The following is a 21,360-nucleotide window of genomic DNA, read 5'->3' as shown; positions in this document are numbered from 1 at the left end:
ATTTACCTAAGGTGCAGCAATTTTCACTCACCGATGAGATTCTCCTCTGCTCAAGGAGCCCTAACAGTTCACAGATTTGCATTTTAGTCCAAAGTACATTATGACCTTCAACACAAAGTCATTTGAAGGATAAAATAGAATAACTTGGACCCTAACTGCAAAGCAATATTATCAGTATAAAGAGCAATTCGTTTCTGGCAGTGGAAAGTATTGTCCAATCCCTCTATTCATTCTTACTCCACAGTACTGTTCTCTCAGGTTGTCAAAGCTCTTCAAACATAATAGGCACGCACACACCGTGAGCTCACACACCCAGGCTCTCTCATTTAGCCTGAGTCTCCCTAGCTAGCTCTTCCAAGCTCACATCCTTTACGGTAAGTCCTCTTAATTTTTTTTTAATTCTCAAGCCCCTTTCAGAATTTATGGAGAGCTGTGGGCCCTCTCCCCAGAAAAAGACACATTCACACAAAATTGTACATGAGATTTCAGGGGTTTCTTTGCATGTTCCCATCTGCCAGCAACCTACCCCTTTCAAAGACTCACAGTTAAGATTTGCTGGCTTAGGTTCAAAGAGAAAGTAGTTCTCCCTTGCATTTGGTTCAGGAGAAAAAAATCGTTTTCCCTTCTCTACTCTAACACTGCTGTGACTGGCCACCAGAGAAATAAACCGATTGAAGTGACATGATCATTTTGACCTAATTGACAGTAACTCCTTATTTTACTATAGTCAAAACCATCAAACCAGTTTATGTCACCAAACATTATCCATCATGTTTAATCAGAAATGAATATAATTCTTATTAGAGTCACTTTAAAAAAAAAAACCAAGTATCTGCCTTGGGCACCTGGGTGGCTCAGTCAGTTAAGTGTCTGACTTCAGCTCACGTCATGATCTCACAGTTCAAGCCCAACATTGGGCTCTGTGCTGACAGCTAGGGGCTTGGAGCCTGCTTCAGATTCTGTGTCTCCCTGTCTCTCTGCCCCTCCCCTGCTTCCACTCTATCTCTCACTCTCTTTCTCTCTCTCAAAAACAAATATTAGAAATAAATAAACATATAAATACATAAGTATATATAATTAAAATATAAAAAATATCTGTCGTGATCAGTAACCTATACTGTGGACATTGCATCTATGACATACAACTGGTGAATTTATTTATATTTGCTTTATAACTTCCAGATTTAAACTTCCTGGGGAGAAATAAGTTGATATAATAAGCCTTTGCTATGTTAAGAACCATAATGTTCAATGAATTTTGTACCAGTTTTTTTTTTGTTAAAATCAGTTAAATTAATTGCCGCCGCCACCACCACCCCCCAGTGCATGTTAGTCATTTTAGTTGGTTAAGACATCTGTTTCCTTGGAAACACAGACTAATGTAGTCATTATGTTATTGGTTGCATTTAAAGCTGTGAATGGAAGAGGAATGTTGTCAATGAGGTGTTACAGAAAGGGATAGAGAATATTCTAGATCTTCACTGTCCATCAAGGTTATTCATTATATAACTTAGCCACTCTGTTCTCTGCTTCTCTACCTATAAAATTGACTTCAAGTTATTATTTAAGCATCCTCTCACATGGCTTATACAGTTTAACTTGTTTTGAGATCCATAGATGTGTAGTCCTCAGCCCAAAGTTTGATGACATTTTGCTTGCTCCTACTGGATGCCCTTCTAGATTTCCTTGTCTTCCATCCTCTTGTTTCATAGTGGGCCACATTGAGCAACTCTGGGTGCCTCTTGCATTGCAAAGATTGAAAGACTATAGATTTTTCCTTCCTCAGCTCTGCTGATCCTGACTCTCCCGAATCGAATATCTTTCATCTGACCTCAGAAATAATTTCATTTTCATTGGTTGCCAGTCATTTATTTCCTCTAGCTGGCCCCCCATTGGCTGAATGGGGGGGTAAGGAAAAGTCAGTTGTGTCATTATCACTAGCAATAGGTCAAGAGCAACAATATTATTTTTGTTATTGAAGTATATAATATCCCTTTGCCTGTTTACTGCATATTTCATACATAAATACTCATCTTAGTACTCCCTTCCAGTGGGAAGTTGAGGTAAGGAAATAAAGAAGGGAAGATTATAAGATCATTATATAAGTAATTAAATCTAAGAGAGTCTCAAAAATACATTCGCTGAAGATTGCTTGAAAGATAGATTCATTTCTATGTGAGATAGTTTAGGTCTAGTTATTTCTGTGGCTTTGCTTCTCAGGTTAAAACTTCATACACATACAAATATTTCGGTCACACAAAAGTGACATCACAGATTTGTGAGCTTAGTGTCAGAAAAGTTCATGGAAGTATAGGGTGCAATGTGGCACCCACTACGTGCATGACATTTGATCATGTCTACTTTGTTTGATCCCTTTCAGTAACAGGAACCTTAAAATACCCCTCTTAGACAGCCCACTGCATCTTTGGAGAGCTCTTTGAGGAAATAGTTTCTTATACTGGACTGAAATCTACCTTCATCAAATATGCACTCAGTAGCAGCCAATGCTAGGATCAGAGGCCGCACGGAAACTTCTTCCCTCTTTTCCCTGATACGCTTCCACATGTGTGAAGACAGCTATCCCGGCTTTCTGAGCTTCCTCTCTTCAGTCTCAACATCCTCAAGGCCTTCAGCTATTTCTCACCAATAGTGACCTCATTTCTTTTTCCGTGGATTACGGCCTCAGGGCCACTTTTCAGTTTTCTGAAACTAACAGGGATAATTATATGAGTAAAAATAGGAGGCACCATATCAAGTGCTTTGTTAGAATTCAAATAAGACTATCCCTCTCGCTCTCCTCTCATCTTCTAGTTTCACAAATCTGTTAGAAAACCTATTAAGCCTGACTGGGAATAATTTATTCTTTATAAAAATCTCATGCTGTTATTGTTCAAGATGCTGCTATTCTCCAGATATTTATTTTGTCCTTCCATTAAAATGAAAGAAAGAAGAAAATAAGAGCCTGACAAATGCTTCTTGGTACCTTGATAGTTTGGACTCAACAAGTGTCAGTGTGACATGAAAATTTCTCTTGAGATTTTACTGTTTATTTTACAGTGACTGGTAATATTTCCTCCATTGTCCTGAACTTGACTTCTGTCACTGACTAGGGATTGAGTAGAACTGAAATAGCTTTCCTCCTGAGGTGATGAAAATGTTCTGGGATCACATGATGGCGATGGTGGCACAACTCCCTGAGTATACTAGAAACTGCTGAATTGTACTTTTCAGAAGGGCGATTTTTATGGTATGTGAATTATATCTCAATACTTTCTTTAATTAAAAAAGAAGAGATGGCCCTTTTAATCATCTCTAAGAAAATCCAAGATCAACTTAAAGACCCTACCCTCGGGCGCAGTTTTTGGTCAAAAAAGATATCACAATTCCACTCCTCTCTTCTCCTCCTAACTTGCGGCAAGCTTCTAGGTAGTCGATAGCCAGGCGGCGACGCCCACGGATGGGCCCCCGGCACGTGTGAAGAGCTCGCCCCGGCACCACAGCAGGCCGTCAGTTGCTAGCTAGACAGCAAAGTGACTTTGGTGGTGGCTCAATCCTAAATCTTTAACTAAAAGTAATGCTGAGACAGAACAAGGTCACACACAGGAAATAAATTCCATCATTTTCACTTCCTCCTTCTGAGATGTTAATGAGAGATGCTGCTCTTCATAATACAAGACATCTTTCCGCATTCACAGTGACACTATTGGCAGGATCTGAAGCAGCTGCAAGAAAGTGAAACTACTCTCCACCCCACCCCTTGCCATCACCATGTCAAAACCCTTTGTCGGCCACACAAATGGTTCTGTACCAGGAGAATCTGTTGTATTTTAATGAGGTCCTTCTAGTATTTTTATCACTCAACTTCCTTCAGGAAGTGATTAAAGCCAGCCTCAAGCACACTCACCTGCTCATTTAGAGCCCACAGAAACAAGCAAGTGTCTCCATCGAGACAAAGAAACTCAAAGAGGTACAAATGCCCGAGGCCAGGTTTCTAATCAGAGCTCCCTCCTTACCTGTTGACCTTTTGTGTCAACCCACAGGATACCTACTCTTTTGAGATGGGCCAGGGAAACAGAAAAGTCAGTGGATCCTGACCTGTGGCCCAACTAGTGAAATTCCCAGAAAGATTTTCTTTGAAAAGAGTTGAATCAGTAGGAGCGGATAGCTTCAGATGAAATTATTTTGTATCTTCCCTTCTTTCCTGATATTCCAAAGAATAAGAACATTTTCTAGTTTAGAGTAAAAAAAAATGTGTTACCTTCATGTATTTTAAGATGACATAAAGGGCCAGGTTTAAAAGGATTTTAAAATTAAAATGACTGTGTTTCACAGATGATTATAGCCTTTTAATTCTGGGCAGATTTGACCCAAAGTCAGGCCTGTACACAGACTGCATCCCCTATGCAAGAAGGCTCATCCCAGGTCCCAGAGTGAAATACCCTAGGCAGCACTGTGTGCCAAGGGGCTTACAAATAAGGGCCCCCCAAAGTGTTCTGCTTCTCCTGACCTGACAGTTCCGTTTTGCCTACCCCACTTGCACCCTTGGAGTATAGATAATTGGAAGACACAAGGCCCTAGTAGCTGATGTACGTGATGTTTTACTGATGCTATTTTGATGCAGCAGTTTTCATACCAGGGACATTCTGCCATAGTCTAAGAGAGAACTTTTCTACTTTTAATTTGTCAGATCTTTTAATATTACTAAATAATGTGCTCAGTACAAAAGGGATGTCCCTGTCTTATCTCTGAGATCTTATAAGTGCCTTTGGGCTAGATCTGGGAAGTCTATTGCACACAAGGCTTGATTTGAAATTTTGGTAAAGTGGCTTTCAGAACAGAGTCTGGAGTGGTCTGGCCCTTTGCAGTGGCTGCTTCCTCAAAGACTAGCCCAGTGGTTCTTAAACCTTATTCTGCATCAGAATCACCAGCTGAATCTGTTAAAAATGAAATGCCTAGGCCCCACATCCACCATGAGGTTCTGATTCAGTACTAGTGGGAAACTGCACATGTAGCAAGAACCCAAGTGGTTCTGGTGAAGATGGTCCGGAAAGCAAACACTACCTTAGAGCTTTGCCCACCCACCAAGCGAGCTCTTCCTTCGCCTCGACACCATCAATGCAGAAGGGCTTTGCCTTGCACACCTGAAGAAATAATCCCTCTGGAGTCTCTAATAGCCACAAACTGCATTAGGAATAGGTGTGTCTGCTTGGATTTGGCTTGTTGAATGATACTGATGACTCTCTATTTGTTTTTACTTGCCACTCGTGGATAACCTTGTGCACCCTAGAAACAGAGATACGAGACATAGGTAAGCAAATCACGTGGGCCGCTACCTAATGTCCCTTCTTGCCAAAGAGTCCACCTCCTAGTAATGTGCTAACAGGGAAGTTTTACTTTTTAAGTAAGGTTAAAGGAATGATGTGAAAGTGAATTTAGAAGTTATGATTCAGGTAAGTGTCTAACAAAAGAAGAGAGCTCCGCTAAGTGGGAATTTGCTGGAGGATCAGACTCTATCAAAAAGAAAACAAGATTAGTGAAAACTGGCAGTTCAGTACTTCATGGGGAAGCAAAGCCTTAAGTCTCATTATGTTTTCCTTAGGCGATATTACAAATGAGTCTGTAAGTTTAAACAGATTCCCTGTTTTCAAGTTGCAGGTAGAAAGAGAGGTAATACAGCAATCTTCCTAGATCCAGAAATATAGTTGACAAGTGTATTAAGAGACAGTGACCATGATGACCTTCTTGAATAAGATTTTTCCTTTCTTTTTATGTGACCTCATGATTTCTATTTCTTCCCACCAAAAAGAAATAGTAGAAAAACTTTAAACCAACCATTTACCGACAATGGCACGTAGTATTTCTATTCAATTTGTTTGTGCATTACACTTGTCAAAACTGTTCTAAATTACCTGAAATTGCAAAGGAGAAAATTGAATTTGTTCACTTCTGAATGCCAATTGTCATCAAAATGGTACTGATAGGGTTTTTAATTTGGATTTCGTTTGGGGGATGCTACTTCCTAAATGCCAGTGCACAAGATAGCCTTGCTACTTTGGCATAACTGATTCTTTAAGCAAATTAAGTTGGTTGTCAAATTGCTTACTAGTAAAGTGTTGCACCATATTAATTATAAGCATTAATTGCCCATTTAACAATCTATGTGATTTTAACTAGCATGGATGAAGTGATCTTTGCTAAGTTGAAGGGCGTTGCCCGAATGTAGAACTAACCAGAAGGTGACAATAAGTCTAACACTGAAGTTATAAAAGAAATATCCACGTAACTCAAATTGCAATATGCATGTAGACACAAGGGATTAGAACAAATTGGAATGTAGTCCAGCGGGGTTTTTTTCTCAGATATGGCATGTTTTTAGAAAGTGGAAAGAAACCAATCTAAAAAGAGCTGATGTGCACTTGGGAAATGGCATGAAATGGCAAGAAATTACGTATCAATATAGAAGAACTTCCTGACTGTTGGCTTCAAGAAAATAACATTAATCAGATTTGAATTTTGCGTGTTGGGCTATTCCATTTTCTAAAGGCCAGTGCACAAAATTTTAGAACAGCCTAGCTGAGCAAAATAGCATATGTTGCTCAGTTAGAGGAAGACAGGATTTTTTTTTTTCTGGCCAGCTTCAGAACTAAAGTATTCGAAGGCACTTTGTACACACAGTCACATATGATCCAATCTAGTCTTGGTCAGAGCATAGGCTTGTTAGTGACCCTAAGCAAGCCCTCCATGGGTCTGGGTTTCCCCAGCTGAGATTTGAGGAGAATGATAATTTTAACTTCCCTCACAGGCACATTGGGGATATTCAATAATAAATGAATGTAATGCATTCCAAAGTGCTTTTGTGCAAATAACATTTCTCTAGGAGAAATAGCCTATGGACTTTTCCTAAACAAAACATGATTAATCTGGCTCAGTTGAAACTTCCACAAACTGGCTACCAAAATATTGAAGGCTGTTTCAGGGTAGGGTTACAACCTCCTTTTTATTCTAGAAAGATCTAAGGGCACTGGAGAAATTTTATTCTGAAGGCAAACATTCAACTAAATATGTAAAAACTTTTACTCAAACCCCTATTTAAGCAGTCTTTGCTACAGAGATGCCTTGTCTGATATGACTGCCAAATCAATTCTGGAGTCTGTCGGGGCCCTTTACAGTTTATTTACAGCAGCTGTCACGGTGATTCCAGGGTAGAAGATGTCCCTGGAATCTACTGAATTCTCTTATTTGATGAAGTGAAGGTAAGTAGAAAAAAATCAAGTATTCTTAGTGGACCTGATTTTTTTCCAATTAAAACTATAAACTAGGTCTCAAGTCAGTATTTGCTAGCCCTTACCATCATTAACATACATAAATATGCTTAGAGGGCAGGTATAATTACAAATACAATCAGGAACCTACCAGTCCTTAAGGGCAATTTAATTACTCGGATGGCTGTGAGCACGTTTTGCTGGACTAAGTGGTCAAGACCTGAACACTTCCATGTAGTAGTTAGTTTTGTGTCTTGCAGTATAGTTCAGCAGTAACTGAACATCAACCCTGTCAGACACTCTGTTGGCATGGAAGACAGAGTGGCACAGAATATGGTTCCTGCTTGCAAAGAGCTTACAGTGTAGCTGAAGAAAGAGAGAGATGTGAAAAAAAAATAGTGCTTCCACCCAGCACTCACATCTTGGTTTCCAGTACCATTCTCCAATAGTAGGAACCAAGGGTCTTTAGCCCAGATTATTGATTCCAGTACCGGGAAAGGGACTATAAAAGATAAGCCTGGAGCATCTTATAGCGCCCAAAGGTGAGGAAAGGCTAAAACAAAAGAAACAAAAACTCCTCTACACTGATGGACATATATCAAAGGGTCTCATGAAACAACAGGAAGAGTTCGCAATGGCTAATGTCATAACAATTTGAGCTACAAAATAAAGTGGCATTGGGTTTTCACGCACAGTATTAAACAAATATCCATGTGTCCCTACTGATACAAATTAATGGTTTAATCCATAAATATAGGAGAAGAGATCAAGCTCTCATGCAGAAGAATTTCAAATTATTTGTGTAGACACTTCACCTTCAAGGAAGTGTTGTATAACTCCCTACTCCTCAAGTTTTACCTTCACAAAATGACTTCACAATACAGAAAGTGGGAGAGAAAGAATAATTTTACACTACCTCAGTCAGGTGATCAAGGTCAACATCAACAGTCATAAGTCATGTTGATAATTATGTATTTGATTTGATGTGAATGACACTTTACCCCTGTGGTCTTCTTCCCCAAGACCTATTACCCCTGTCTAAGTAGGAGAAAAAAAATAGACACATTCCAGTAGAGGGCATTCTACAACATACCTGAGCAATACCACTTAAAACTATTAAGGTCATCAGAAACAAGGAAAGTCTGAGAAACTGTCACAGCCCAGAGAAGCCTAAGGAGACATGATGACTAAACATAATTTGGTATCCTAGATCGCATACTGGAACACACTAAAAGACATTAGGTAAAAACTAAGGAAACCTGAGTAAAGTATGGACTTCAGTTTATCTATAAAAATAATGCCAATAGAATGTGATAGGTGCTGCTAGAACACACGTACCTCTTCTCTGCTCATATCTTTCCCCCTCTACTTCTGTTGCCACACTTGACAGTCATTGCCAGTTTACTGATCTGACTCTTCCCTTGGACCATGAATTTCACGAAGAAAGGGGCTATATCATGCACACAAGTAGGTCTCCGGAACATAGCACAGTTCCTAGGCACATTAGTGCATTTAGTAAATACTTCTTAATGAATTAATGAACAACTACATAATACAGAAGTGGTACTAAGGAAAAGAATTGAGAAGAGATGAGAGGCTTAGAGTAACGACCATGGAGATAAAGAGAAATGAGTGGCTTGGAGAAGGGTTTAGGAAGTAGAATTTTTAACCACAGATGTTTATTGGATATGGAGAATGACAGAAAAGAGGAGTAAAGAATGGCTCCTGGCGTAGACAGCTGAGTGTGAGGCAGAGTTCTGGGCTGTGAGCACGTCAGAGATAAGGCAAGGTTGCTTTCCTCCAAGCTCACATGGTTCTTTGGGGGATACAAATACAAAAATATTAATATGATATATAATCCCCAGAATAGAGGTGAGTGCAATGCATATAACCCGGATTGGAGATTTAGGGAAGGCTTTCTTCAAGAGATGATGTCTGAGTAAAGCCTTAAAAGGCATGTGAGGATTCACTGAAGAAAGACTTGTCTACCACACCAAGGAATGTTTAAAAGTTTCTAAGGTTTTTAAAGGTGAGGGCCCAACAAACATTAGGATCAAGGAAAATATCCCCCAAACCAACGTTACTACAGCCATCAAAAAAATGGGATTAGGAAGAATCAAAATTAATGAATGAACTCAGCCATGTATGCAGATAAAAATGTCACAAGAGATTCCATGGGAATATGTAATTGAAGAGTTTCAGGAATGCCAAAATCTGATCAAGGTTACTTTAGTGTCACCTTTAAGAGGTATGGCTGATTGTGATTATAACTGGGAAAAAAAAAAAAAAAGGTCATATATAATCAGTTCTGTTATGGCCCTGAAATAAGACAAAATGGATTAGAAAAGTGTGGTGGTCAGCTAAAAACCAGAAGCTCGGAACGGAAAAGTTTGGAAATGTATCTCTACCACAGCCATCCCTATGCCAGACTCCTCCATCTTTGTACACGCCTTTCAATTTACAGCAGGGGCCCGGAGGCTGGCGAGGGCCCCCAGTGAGGCAGGAACTCTGGAGAAGAAGAAGTAGGATTCTGAAGGATGGGGAAGGCAGGAAGAGACGAACTTCCGTTTGGGATTTGTTGAGTTTGAGGTGACTGTGAGCCATCCAGGCAATCATCTAGTAGGTAATTGCAGAACCAGGTATGAAAGATATTGATTAAAAAAATTATTTCTTGGGATTTTCTCGCTTCTGCTTCTTTCTCTGCCCCCCCCATACAGATGGTATGGAAATACCAGCTTCATTACAGGTTAGCAGTACACACTGAGTTTTTTTATAGTCAGACCCATTACTAGAAAAACAAAGTAGCATCCATCTCCTCAGTACATGAGAAAGCTACGTTTATCTTTCTTTTTGTCTCTCAAGAGAATTTTCCATTTGTGACAAAAGGCAGACCCCAGGGGGTGTATACTGAATGTACTACTTTGAATAACTTTACTTTTCTCTTCCTTAGCACAAGTCCTGCCCACAAATACTACCTGGCTATGGACCCTGTGTCTGAATCACTTTATCTATCAGACACCAACACTCGAAAAGTCTACAAGTTGAAATCTCTTGTGGAAACAAAAGACCTGTCCAAGAATTTTGAAGTGGTGGCGGGAACAGGTGATCAGTGCCTTCCCTTTGACCAGAGCCACTGTGGAGATGGCGGGAGAGCGTCGGAAGCTTCACTGAACAGCCCTCGAGGTAAATAAAAATCTTTTGTTCATCTAAAGATTTCATTTGACCTCACAAAATCCTAAGAGTGTTGCTACACTCTAGTCCATCTATCTCAATATGCCTCTGACACACATGGTCTCTGAAGTCCATCCCAGAAGACAGGCATTCCCAGGACTAACTTTTAGCTAATATGCATTCATATTGTCATTCATGTTATTAAAATGTTGAAATGCTTCTTTTCTGGTTGATAAATAATTATTTCCCAGAGCCTTCTGAGTGCCTCCCTGACACCCCATCCTCTCCCCAAAGACTACTTCCTGGAAATTCTCAGCAGTCCAAAAACTAAAGGGTTAACTCCTGGCCTGCCCTGGTTGGGATCAGGTCTGTGCTCACCTTCTCTCTACCCCTGTGAAATATGTTGAATATCTCACAGACTCTAGACATTCCTGGCTCTTGCTTAACCCAAAATTAACAAACCTTTCTTCCATGAATTTATCTAAATCATTCTTGAAGCTATTTGTACTTTCAATTTATATCCTCCCTAGGATAACAGATTCCTTCGTGTGTGTGTGTGTGTGTGTGTGTGTGTGTTCTGTGGGAGCTCGGCCTTACTTTTGTTTGTCCTAAATTTACTTCTCAATCTTCAAAAGCGAATCCTCAATTCTGTTGCCTGGGACTTGTGAATACATGTGTTCTCTCAATCAGCTTCCTGATTTTATAGACTTGGATCATTTTTCCATTTTAGGCCACTAAGCTGAAAGACAGTCACCTTTAAATCTGTTGCCCTATATCATCTGCCTGATCTCCTTAATTATTTAATCATTCTCTGTTCCTTCTCCACAGTGGTGTGTGTGTGTATGTGTGTGTGCGTGCACGCACATGCATGTGCACATATGCATGTGTGTTTTTATTTTAGTAGGTTTTATTAAGTATTCATTTTGGTGGGTTTTAAGAAGCCAGTGTGGTCTTTTAAAACTATGACACGATAAAACACATTGGTTGCAGAAAAATTGGAAAAAAGAGTGCAAACAATATATTTTTAATTTAAGTCACACATAATCGTACCGACATTTAGAAAGCAACTGTTAACATTTTGTCATATATCCTTCTAGACTTTTTTCTACGCATATCATGCGTTTTATTTTCTAGTATTGGATTCATCATACAGAATGCTGTTCTATAATCTTCTTTTCACACTTAATATTTTATGAACATCTTTCCATGCCAAAAAATATAGTGAGGCCAATGTGTTTCATTTGTTAGATGGTCACTTATTATTTCTAATTTTAAGAGGTTACTCTTTAGCCATTTGACATTTGCCATATGGGGATTAAATTCCAACTATAATCAGAGTTTAAAGCCTTTCCTTTTTTCAAGGCCATATTCAAGGCCTATGTCTTTCATAAAGCCCCTCTGGCTAACCCTAGCCCATTAAATCTGAATTTCTCTAACAGTGTCTACACCACCCATTTACCACTTGATTATATTTTGCCTTCTTTTACTTTCCAATTCATTCTTGAATAGGAAATTTCTTACTACCAAGATAAAGTACTTGAGCTGAGAAACTATATCTAGTATTTCTTTTGCATCTTCCCCACTTCCCCAGCAATGTCCTGTACAGTGTGGGATCGACATACATGCTCGTCGTGTGATTGATCAGTTAGGTAACTTTTATCTATAACAAGTATTCTTAAAAGGAATTTCAATTGTGCTTTAAAATTACGGCCTTTTTTCTCAAAGGGAATATAAAACCACCCCCCCCCCAAAAATATCATGGTAAAGTGTTTTTTAAATGTATCTTTCTTCTCTTGTGCCGGCTCTCATTCCTTACACATAGTAGGTCCACAATAAATACTTGATGAGTGAATGCATAACTCAGGTGCAACATGTAATCAGCTCATCTTTCAAAGAAATATATCAGACTGGGTCCCACCTTTTACACAGATTTAAAACTCATGCAGGTATTATACGGATTTCTGCATAAGAAACAGGGAGGAATCAAGCTTGTATTGTGCCCGAAATTGACATCCTCCTGTGTTGCCGCTCAAATGAAAACCACTCATGTCACCTACCACATTCAACCTGCCACATAAAGGATGAATATCTCAACTTTTTCAAATAGAACAAATAATTGGATCACTGCAGGCTTTTTTCTTTGCTTGGAAAGCAGCAATGATAGAATCCAGATGAACAGGATTTACATGAACTCTTAAAGCATTAGTAATGAGAGTGCCAAAATTTATATATCTATTAAAGATAATATTAAACTAAGTTTTTCTTCATGTCGTAACTAGTAGTACATTTTTCCTTTGGCTTGATTTACTCATCTTTCTGTCCAAGAGTGGCCTTTATAATAATCTAGTACACTTATTCATCCCGAAGCGGGCAGTGGCCCCAAGAACATCTGGCCCAGACTTCAGAGAGCTAAATGTCTAATCCATCCAAGACAACTTTCACCTAACATGCTGAAGCTGATGTTGCCAACATCTGCTCTGATTCGGAGAGTGAACGAGGATATTGAAAGGAGGGGACTGTGCGGCTCACACTAAGTATCCACGATGTCTTCTTCAACAGTATTGTGTTAGCAGTATTTGAAGACCCTGTTAAAGATCTTCAAAATCACTCAGATGGCAGAACCGGTGTCCAGACATCAGTTGCTCTTGACATTGCTGGTCTGAACACACTTAGATGCCTAGCTGGGGTGCCCATCTCCTTGCTGAATACAGACAGCACTCACCCTTGGCAGTGACTCAGAAGTGAGATTCTCATTATATGGGATGCTGCAGGGCAATTTCATAGATTTCTGTAGAAGAAGGAAAAATCATGCAAGAAGTCATTAGAGCACAGTGTGCAAATTGAGGGGAGAGTATTGCTAATTGCTAATGATGTCTTTGAGGTTCTCCTGCAGGTTCTTTATCTCTCAAGAAAGACCAGTTTGTTTTTTGCTTTACAACTACCATGCACCTCAGCTCCTTCTTCCTTCCCGTATAGAAGACAGCAAATGTTTAATGGATTGCTTTAAGAAGTTTGATTTTTCTCTCCACCTAAAAGCTAATAAAGAAAAGCTGTAGATCAGTAGAAAATGGAAATGTACATCTAGGGAGTACAATTTCTAGGTTAGGAAACAGAGGTTGCTCTAAGACTTTAACAAGCAACATATTGCAATTACAGGCAGGCTCTCCAACATGTCCTTAATTATGCAAGGTAAGTCAAATAAATGTTAATCTGCAAGACAACTCATTTATTTTTTTAATCTAGTCTAAAAATAGGATGAAATGAAATTTGCTTTTGAGATCATTCATCCTAACGTTGGAATAAATTATTAGATGGGATTAAAAACCAGTCAGCAAAAGGTAAAAGGTCACAAGACATGGGAATTTTTTTTTCAAGAAATGGCAGCAAATTGTGACGAATGCCAGGTTAGGGAACCTACAGTTTCTTATTTAATCCATGTAATGCTAGTGTTTCTCCGGATGACCTTGTGTAAGTCACTGGACCTCGCTGTGGTTTCATTTCCCTGAACACTAAAATATACATAATGGTGTCATTGACTAGTTGTGTTACACTGGACTAGTAGTCATTTAAACACTGGGTACTGAGGTGCTTCAACCATAAACTTGAGGATCTAGGATGATCTCCCTCCCGGCTCTAATGTATTAAAATAACCATAGCTGTTAACTTGGATTGTGCCATATATTTTACAATCGCTTGTCTCACATTACCCCCAGTTTTATAGATAAGGAAACTGAGACTCAGATAGGTCAAGAAATTTACCCAGGTTCACACAGTTTACAGATAATGCTGGAATTCAAAACCATGAAGGAGAAAAAGAGACCTGTGATGCCTCCACTATACGTCACTGCCTGTCTTTCAGCTAAAATTCATGATCTCTTTTGGCTTCCCTGGGAGGGTAGGAAATATTGGAAGATGCTTCTTAATCTAATGACACATAGTCAAAAGGAATAAAATATTTTTATTTGCAAGATAAATGACTTTTAGTCTAGTTTCCTTTTCCTATTAAAACTATTTCTCTGATTTTTTTCCTGACCTAGTGGTGTACTCATAGTGCACTACACAGCATTTACATACTCTATAAAAGTAATTATTCAAGTAAATCTTCAGGAAGCCTTGTTACATCTCTTTGGAAGATTCTGCAGCTAAGAACTTCACCAACTTGTTCTTAAGGGATGGAGGCAAGAAACCTTAACTTTATTAAATTTTTTATTACAACTGGTAACTAAAAATTTTATTTAAAGGAAAAATGAAAGAGTCCCTGAATAGAATTTCATATAAGATAGCCCCTGGGTACTCCTCTTGGGAATAAGTCTTTATCTGATCCAGTTTTACACACTTTGAGTTGAATCCCAATAAAGGGAAACATTTGCCATTTACCTCATCAATACATCAATGTAATGGGGCAAGGGGAAAAGTTTAGCAAAGAGGCTGATGGTGTGCTAATCCCTGGCATTGTGTATGAGTTTGAACCGACTTTGAAAGATGCTTTTAAAACATGCATGGATGATGTAGTTGAAACTTAGGTTCCATTTATTATTTTTACTGCAACTTTCTTTAATTCTACAGAGAACTCAAACTAATGAGTCATGTAATAGATGACCAAGTACTTAAGCAGAATGTGAAATGGTACTAGGTGGGAATATAAAATAAAATTTGTGACAAGCTGAATACAATTATTTTTTTAAGTAGATACACAGGGTGAAGGAGTGACTGGACAAGATGAAATTAATCAGTGACTTAATTTGGTTCTCTTGGACCTCACCATGGGTTCTATCTCTGTTTCCATGCTCATGTTTAACCAAACTGACCTCAGAACTCAGTGGGGCTTAGGCAATATCCAGATGAGTGTGAACAGCTCCTGAACCATTCCCTAGGAGGGGAATGATCCTTAAATCTTGACAGCTTCCAGAAGTGCTTTTAGGGTATTCATGACACTAATCATACAGGAGTCACTTTACCTTCATTAACAATTAAGAAATCTCAGTATGAGCAAGTCAGGATAAAAATTATCTCATTTTGCCCCTACACAGATATATCTCAAGTACATCCTGAAGCTCTACGGATTCCCCCAGCATCTACATGGTATACTAAATTTGGGGTTAATGGAAAGATCTACGTGGTGACATCTTGCTGATGTCACCAGTGTCTACGAGGAGAGAATATAGTGCACAAACACATATGAGAATATTCCTTTGGTTCTCCTATGCAATGGAGAGCAGTAATATTTTTCCTAAACTCCTTTAGTACCTGATCCATCACAGTGACATAACCATTTGGATTGACATTAAAGCCCGACCTCACCAAAATTCCAGGCAGGCAAGCCACAACATGAGGAAAATTAATGGTATATGTAGGAAACTACAAATAAATCAGTATTGTTGAAGTAAAAATATCCACAGGTAATAGGCAAAGCAGGAGCAGGAATAGGAAGTTTTGACTTTATCCTATAGGCAAAGGATTTGAAGTGAGAGAGTGATGTAATCATCCGATGCATGCATTGTTGATGAATTGTTTTGGTGACAGGGTTCTACATGCACTAGAGTAAGGCTGGGGCAAAGAAATCATAGAGCATACTGACATTCATAAGACACATGATGGAGGGGAATCTAATGAAGGAGACGGAAGAAACCTTCAGAAGAAGAAGATGTGAACAGAGAGCTTGGTATCTAGGAAGACAAAGGAATCTTTTGTTTTAAGAAGGTGTGGAAAACAGTATGAAATGTTACACATTTGTAGCCATTGGATTAGGCAATGAAGAGTTCATTGGTGACCCTATTAGTGGTTTGCGTAGCCGTAGGGATGGAAGCCAAATCACAGTAACTTAATGAGCCAACAAGAGGAGAGAAAGGAAATAGCTCTAGTGAAGATCACTCTTCCAAGAAATTCAGATGTAAGAGGTACAGTGAGAAGTAGTGAGAGGACAGGGCACTCAGGGGAGGCTTTATCTATAGGAGATATGGCAATGGTTATAGGTAAATGGAAAGATACAGAAGATAGAAAATAAATTATGAAACGAGGTCTGGAGAAGCTGGGAGGGAGTAGGCCTTAAAAGGGAGGGGAGATTGGAAAGACCATTCTAAAATAATGGTAGGTGTGATGATAAGTATTATAGGTAGAAGGAGCTAGAAAGTTGATCATACTCCATCCTGATAGCCTCAGTTGTCTCTGAGAATTGGATCTATTCTACCAAAAATGAGGAAATAAGGTAAGGCCTTAAGGTACGTGAGAAAGATTTGGAAGAGCCAATTAGTTAAGAAGGCTTTCTGGATAAGATCAGCATTCTCCCACCTATGGCCAAATTCCCAGCTCAGCTTCAAGGCATTTTACATGAGGACTTTCTTACCACATCCTTGTCTTAGAATCAGAGGTGCCTTAAGAAAAATGTGTTTGACAAAGCCTTAAAATCTAGGCAAAATATTTATTCCTTATTGTTCAGTGATCTCATGCTATGTCCACTTCTGGAGATTTCTTTCCTAAACTATGTTTTTGATCTCTAAGTTTATGGTAGCTATACTAGAAGACTTAGTGTCTATATGCAACCAGAATGAGAGCTTAATGTGTTCCTGGTGGTTGTTCTAATGCATCTGCTTATGATGGTCAAAAGATTTGACCTTAGATTATGTCAGCAGCTGGAACTTGAGAACTTTTCTGCCTATTCTGTCAGAATTTTAAAGCCATCAGATGTTGGTGTGGAGAAGTCAGACAAAAGGAAGGTACATATACTTAGCCTTGGCTAATTGGTCCAGGGAACATCAATGGTTAATACAGAGAAACCTGTATTAAGTTCATTTAAGTTTTATAAAGCTACAAATGCATTATTAAATGACTTTTTCTTCTGCATTTATTTTAATTTTCATGCATGCATAATATTCTAGCAAACACAGAGATAATATTTTAGAGGCCAAATACTATAAGAAATAAATGCCCAGATTCTGGAGTCCAACAGAACTGAATGCATATGCCAGATTCACCACTCATTAAGTGTGTGACCTTGAATAAGTCCCCTAAATTCCCTGAGCTGTGGCTTCCTCATCTGTGAAGTTAGAATACTAGTTAATAGTGCCTACACAACAGTGTTTGGTAATACATGTGAATTGCATCATAAAGTGCACTGCCCAGCATGTACTGTGTACACCTTCAATGTCACCTGCCATATAATCAGGCTTGCTGTTTTGCTGCTAATAATAATACCTCTTATAATAATCACCCAAACATGGAATAAATTACTTTGGAAGGAGGCAAGTGCCATGTCCTGGTAGGTCAGCCTGGGACTTCATCACTTCTAAGAAGCAAGAGTCAGGGTAGGATGGGATTCAGATATTGTATGTGATTTGACTAGTTAATCCATCACAACCTTGAGGTGCAGTAATTCTAGTGCTGCTTCCTGTACGTGTTGTATTTTGAGAAGCCCACAAAGGCTCCCCTAACCAACATAATTCACATAGGAGCCTACCGTTTCACCATTAAATTTACTCCATAGGGGTTTTCTCCAGATATGAACTTCTGTGTTTAGTGCAGGGTATTACCTGGGAGAAAAAAACTCAATTCCACATTAAAACACTTTATGAAGGCCTCAAGGGCATAGAGTACAAGATGGATGTGTTTGAATACATGCGATCACCTAAGGGGGACAAGCCAAGGTAGAAGCTGGTCCACGCGGCATGGGGAAATGTGATGCTAGGTGTCCAGCAGAATGGTGGCAAAGAAGGGAGAGATGGGGAAATAACACTGATAGACTTCTCTCCGGGTGTCTAAAATGAAACATAGAACCCTACATATCAAGACAAACAGCAGGGAATTGTGATTCTTCCTCTTTTTATTTAAATCACTGGCCCAGATAACTGCTTCCTTATCACAGCTCCTCGGCACCACATCTTTCTTCTCTGCCCACTTAAGAATCACCTCAGCTGATAAAAAGAAGAACCCCCTCCCCACCAAACAAAGATGACAGAGATCACACACTAACAGACTGCAAATCACTTAAATCATATTTTGAGTGGTATATTATGGTAACCTATAAATAACTAATTGCATAAAATTGCTTTAGTAGTTTCTAGATGGCAGCTTTAATTAAAAGCACCAGAGACATTTAGAAGTTTAGAAATGGATGGCATGTAATTTGCCCTTTTACCAACCATAAAATGGTAATTAAGGAATTTGATTCACTTCTTCCTATTAAAAGTTTTATGAGAATAGCAAGTTCCTTCTAAATACAGTTTCTCTTCAGCAGAAGGTAGTACATTTGCTTTATCAGTCTTCTCCAGCAGAGTAAGATGTTTTAATGTACAAATTCTTCAGAAGTTAATTAGGAAATTTCTTTCAATGCAAAATGTTTGTTTTTAAGATTCTAAAACATGAAACTGTATTAGAGCTAAACCTTTGATCATGGCCCCATATTGCTCTACCATCAATACAAGATGACCCAATAATTTCAAGTTTACCAAATGCATGGAGCTGACTATCAAATCAAAGAAAAGAGGAAGTCCTTTCCTGCTGAGCCTAGCATACTTTGCTAATTCTCGAAGGAATCTGAAATCTACAATGCATTGACTTCCCAGGGAATCCAGAAAATTCACTCCAGAACAGAGGAGTCATCAGAAGACATTTTTAGTTTCATTGATCCTACAGCAATACTGGATGCAGGTATAGAGTGTGAAACTCCCAACAACATGCAACAAACCCAGATGTCTTTGGAAATACATGATTTTAACATCATCAAGAGCTAAAAACACAGCTGGAAATGGAGCCAGGAAGCCCATTTTTCTTTTATAATTGATGAGTTGATTGTGTTTTTTGGCCACTTCAGCTCAAATATTATAGACAGCACCACACAGGGCATTTAGACCAGTGTTTTGAAGTCGCTAAAGACTTAACATATATGCACATAAGAAAGACAGCTGTTAGGGTTTGTTTGTTTGTTTGTTTGTTCGTTTGTTTTTTAAGTCAACCAGATTCTCTCAAGTTACCTAAGCCAGATGAACCTAAGCAGCACCCTGATAAAGTGGTACATGTTCGAAATGTCTCCTCTGTATTCCCTCATTCAGTGACTCCCCTGGCTAACTCTGAGCCCTTGCTTCAACCCTCAACCTGTCTCCCCTGCATAGAAATGCACCCTATTCGCTTCCCACCCTCTAATTAGAACTGGGCAGCCCACAGTAGTATACAAAAGGGACAGTAGGATGAATATTTATTTCATCCGTGACACTGTTTACAATTTCCTATGGATGGTGACAGTAAACACAGACCTGCTATTCATCAGTTTCATTATTGTTTTTACCATTTCTACTGAACTTCCAGTCCCCTTACTGTCTGCACCTGGGACAGACCACTCCCACAGTCCCCAAACCTTGGCGCAGCCTTGCAGGTATAAAGAAAATACTCACAAAGTGGTATTTAGTGGAAAGTTCAGAATGCAAACTGTATAAACTGTGTGCTATTACTTCTGTAAGGGTACAGGGGTACTGTGTACACACAGAGAAAAAAGTGCAAAAGGAAGTTTATCTAAATGTTAGCAATGATAATTGCTGCATAGGGAATGTTGAGTGATTTAATTTTCTTTTCCTTAGTTTTCTGAGCATGTATTACTCTCATAATTCAACAAAAGACAAAACATGTTATTTTAAAATACACGCACATGCATGCATGTGTGTGCATGTGCACACATGCACATGCACACACACACTGTCCTGTCCTATGGCCAATCTCTGAGGACTCAGATTTCTTTGCTTTCACAGACGACAGCTTTCCATCAGGGGTGTCATAGTATTGATGGTTGACGGGGGGATACTCTGATCTGAGCACAATACTAAAGACTTGCGGAAGGATTAATACTGTAAGTCAAGGAAGAAACCTAAATGAATTCCTCGAAAGCATCCTAGCAGGCCAGTAGTAAAAGATATTTTAATTACATTTATAATTTTTTAAGAAAAAGAAGTATAGGGGCACCTGTAGGTTAAGTGTCCAAGTCTTGATTTTGTCTCAGGTCATGATCTCATGGTATATGGGTTCAAGCCCACATCGAGCTCTGCACTGACAGTGAGGGGCCAGCTTAGGATTCTCTCTCCCTCTCTCTGCCCCTCCCCTGCTCATGCTCTCTCTCTCTCAAAAATAAACATCAAGAAAAATAAAAAGATGTATAAAGAATACAAATTAAAATGGCCTGTAATCTTACCATCTATCTAAGTTCCATTGATATTGAAACATAAAAGTAATATATGTCTATGGTTTGAAAGTTTGAACTGTATACAAAGGTACAAAAAGCAAATGCCAGGCTTCTTCACCACAAACGTACACAAGTCAGTTCCTCCTTTTAAAGGTAACCAGTGTTAACAGTTTGTGATTCCTTTGAGACCTTTATATTTTGTCCCTTACATGAAAGGAATTGTACCATATAGATGATTTGTCACCCTGCTTCTTTCATTTAATAAAATATCTCGAAGACCTTTCCATAAAAGCATATATATATATATATCTACCTCTTTATTTTTAAGAGCTATATAATATTACAAGATAGGGGTATACCATAATTGATTAAGCCATTTGCTTCTTGATGGATATGTTGTTGCCATTCTTAAAAAAAATATTTTACCACTAAAGGGCTGTGCTGAACAACCTAGTTCATATATATGGAAGCACTTTTGTAAATATATACATAGAGTTAATTCTTAGCAGTATTAGAGATTACCAAATTGTCCTTCCAAAAGACTGAACACATTTACATCAACAGTGTATAAATGTGGCCATTTTGCCGTACCCTTAGCTGCTCTGAGTATCCCTAAATCATTTTTTTTTAATTTATTTTTTGAGAGAGCCTAAGAGAGGAAGGGGCAGAGAGAGAAAGGAACTGAAGATACAAAGCAGGCTCAACGCTGACAGGCTGACAGCCCCCAAGCCCAACATGGGGCTCAAACTCACGAACCATGACATC

The 21,360-nt window shown here is 38.9% G+C and overlaps 1 protein-coding gene across 3 annotated transcripts in view; it reads left to right on the top strand.

Moving 5' to 3' along the window:
• TENM1 (teneurin transmembrane protein 1) overlaps positions 1-21,360 on the top strand; it is a 552,583-nt gene that overhangs the window by 441,503 nt on the left and 89,720 nt on the right. For 2 of the 3 annotated variants that reach the window (XM_029930000.1, XM_029929998.1), the window contains exons 21-22: positions 5,288-5,308; positions 10,213-10,445. In XM_029930000.1, the coding sequence (XP_029785860.1) occupies positions 5,288-5,308; positions 10,213-10,445 (254 nt within the window). The remainder of the gene's footprint in view (positions 1-5,287; positions 5,309-10,212; positions 10,446-21,360) is intronic. The other variant, XM_029929999.1, reaches the window with a different exon arrangement.

Source organism: Suricata suricatta, chromosome X (genome assembly GCF_006229205.1).
Source record: "Suricata suricatta isolate VVHF042 chromosome X, meerkat_22Aug2017_6uvM2_HiC, whole genome shotgun sequence".
Lineage (NCBI taxonomy): Eukaryota > Metazoa > Chordata > Mammalia > Carnivora > Herpestidae > Suricata > Suricata suricatta.
The sequence above is the reverse complement of the archived record's forward strand: the minus strand, read 5'-3'. Positions and strand labels throughout refer to the sequence as shown.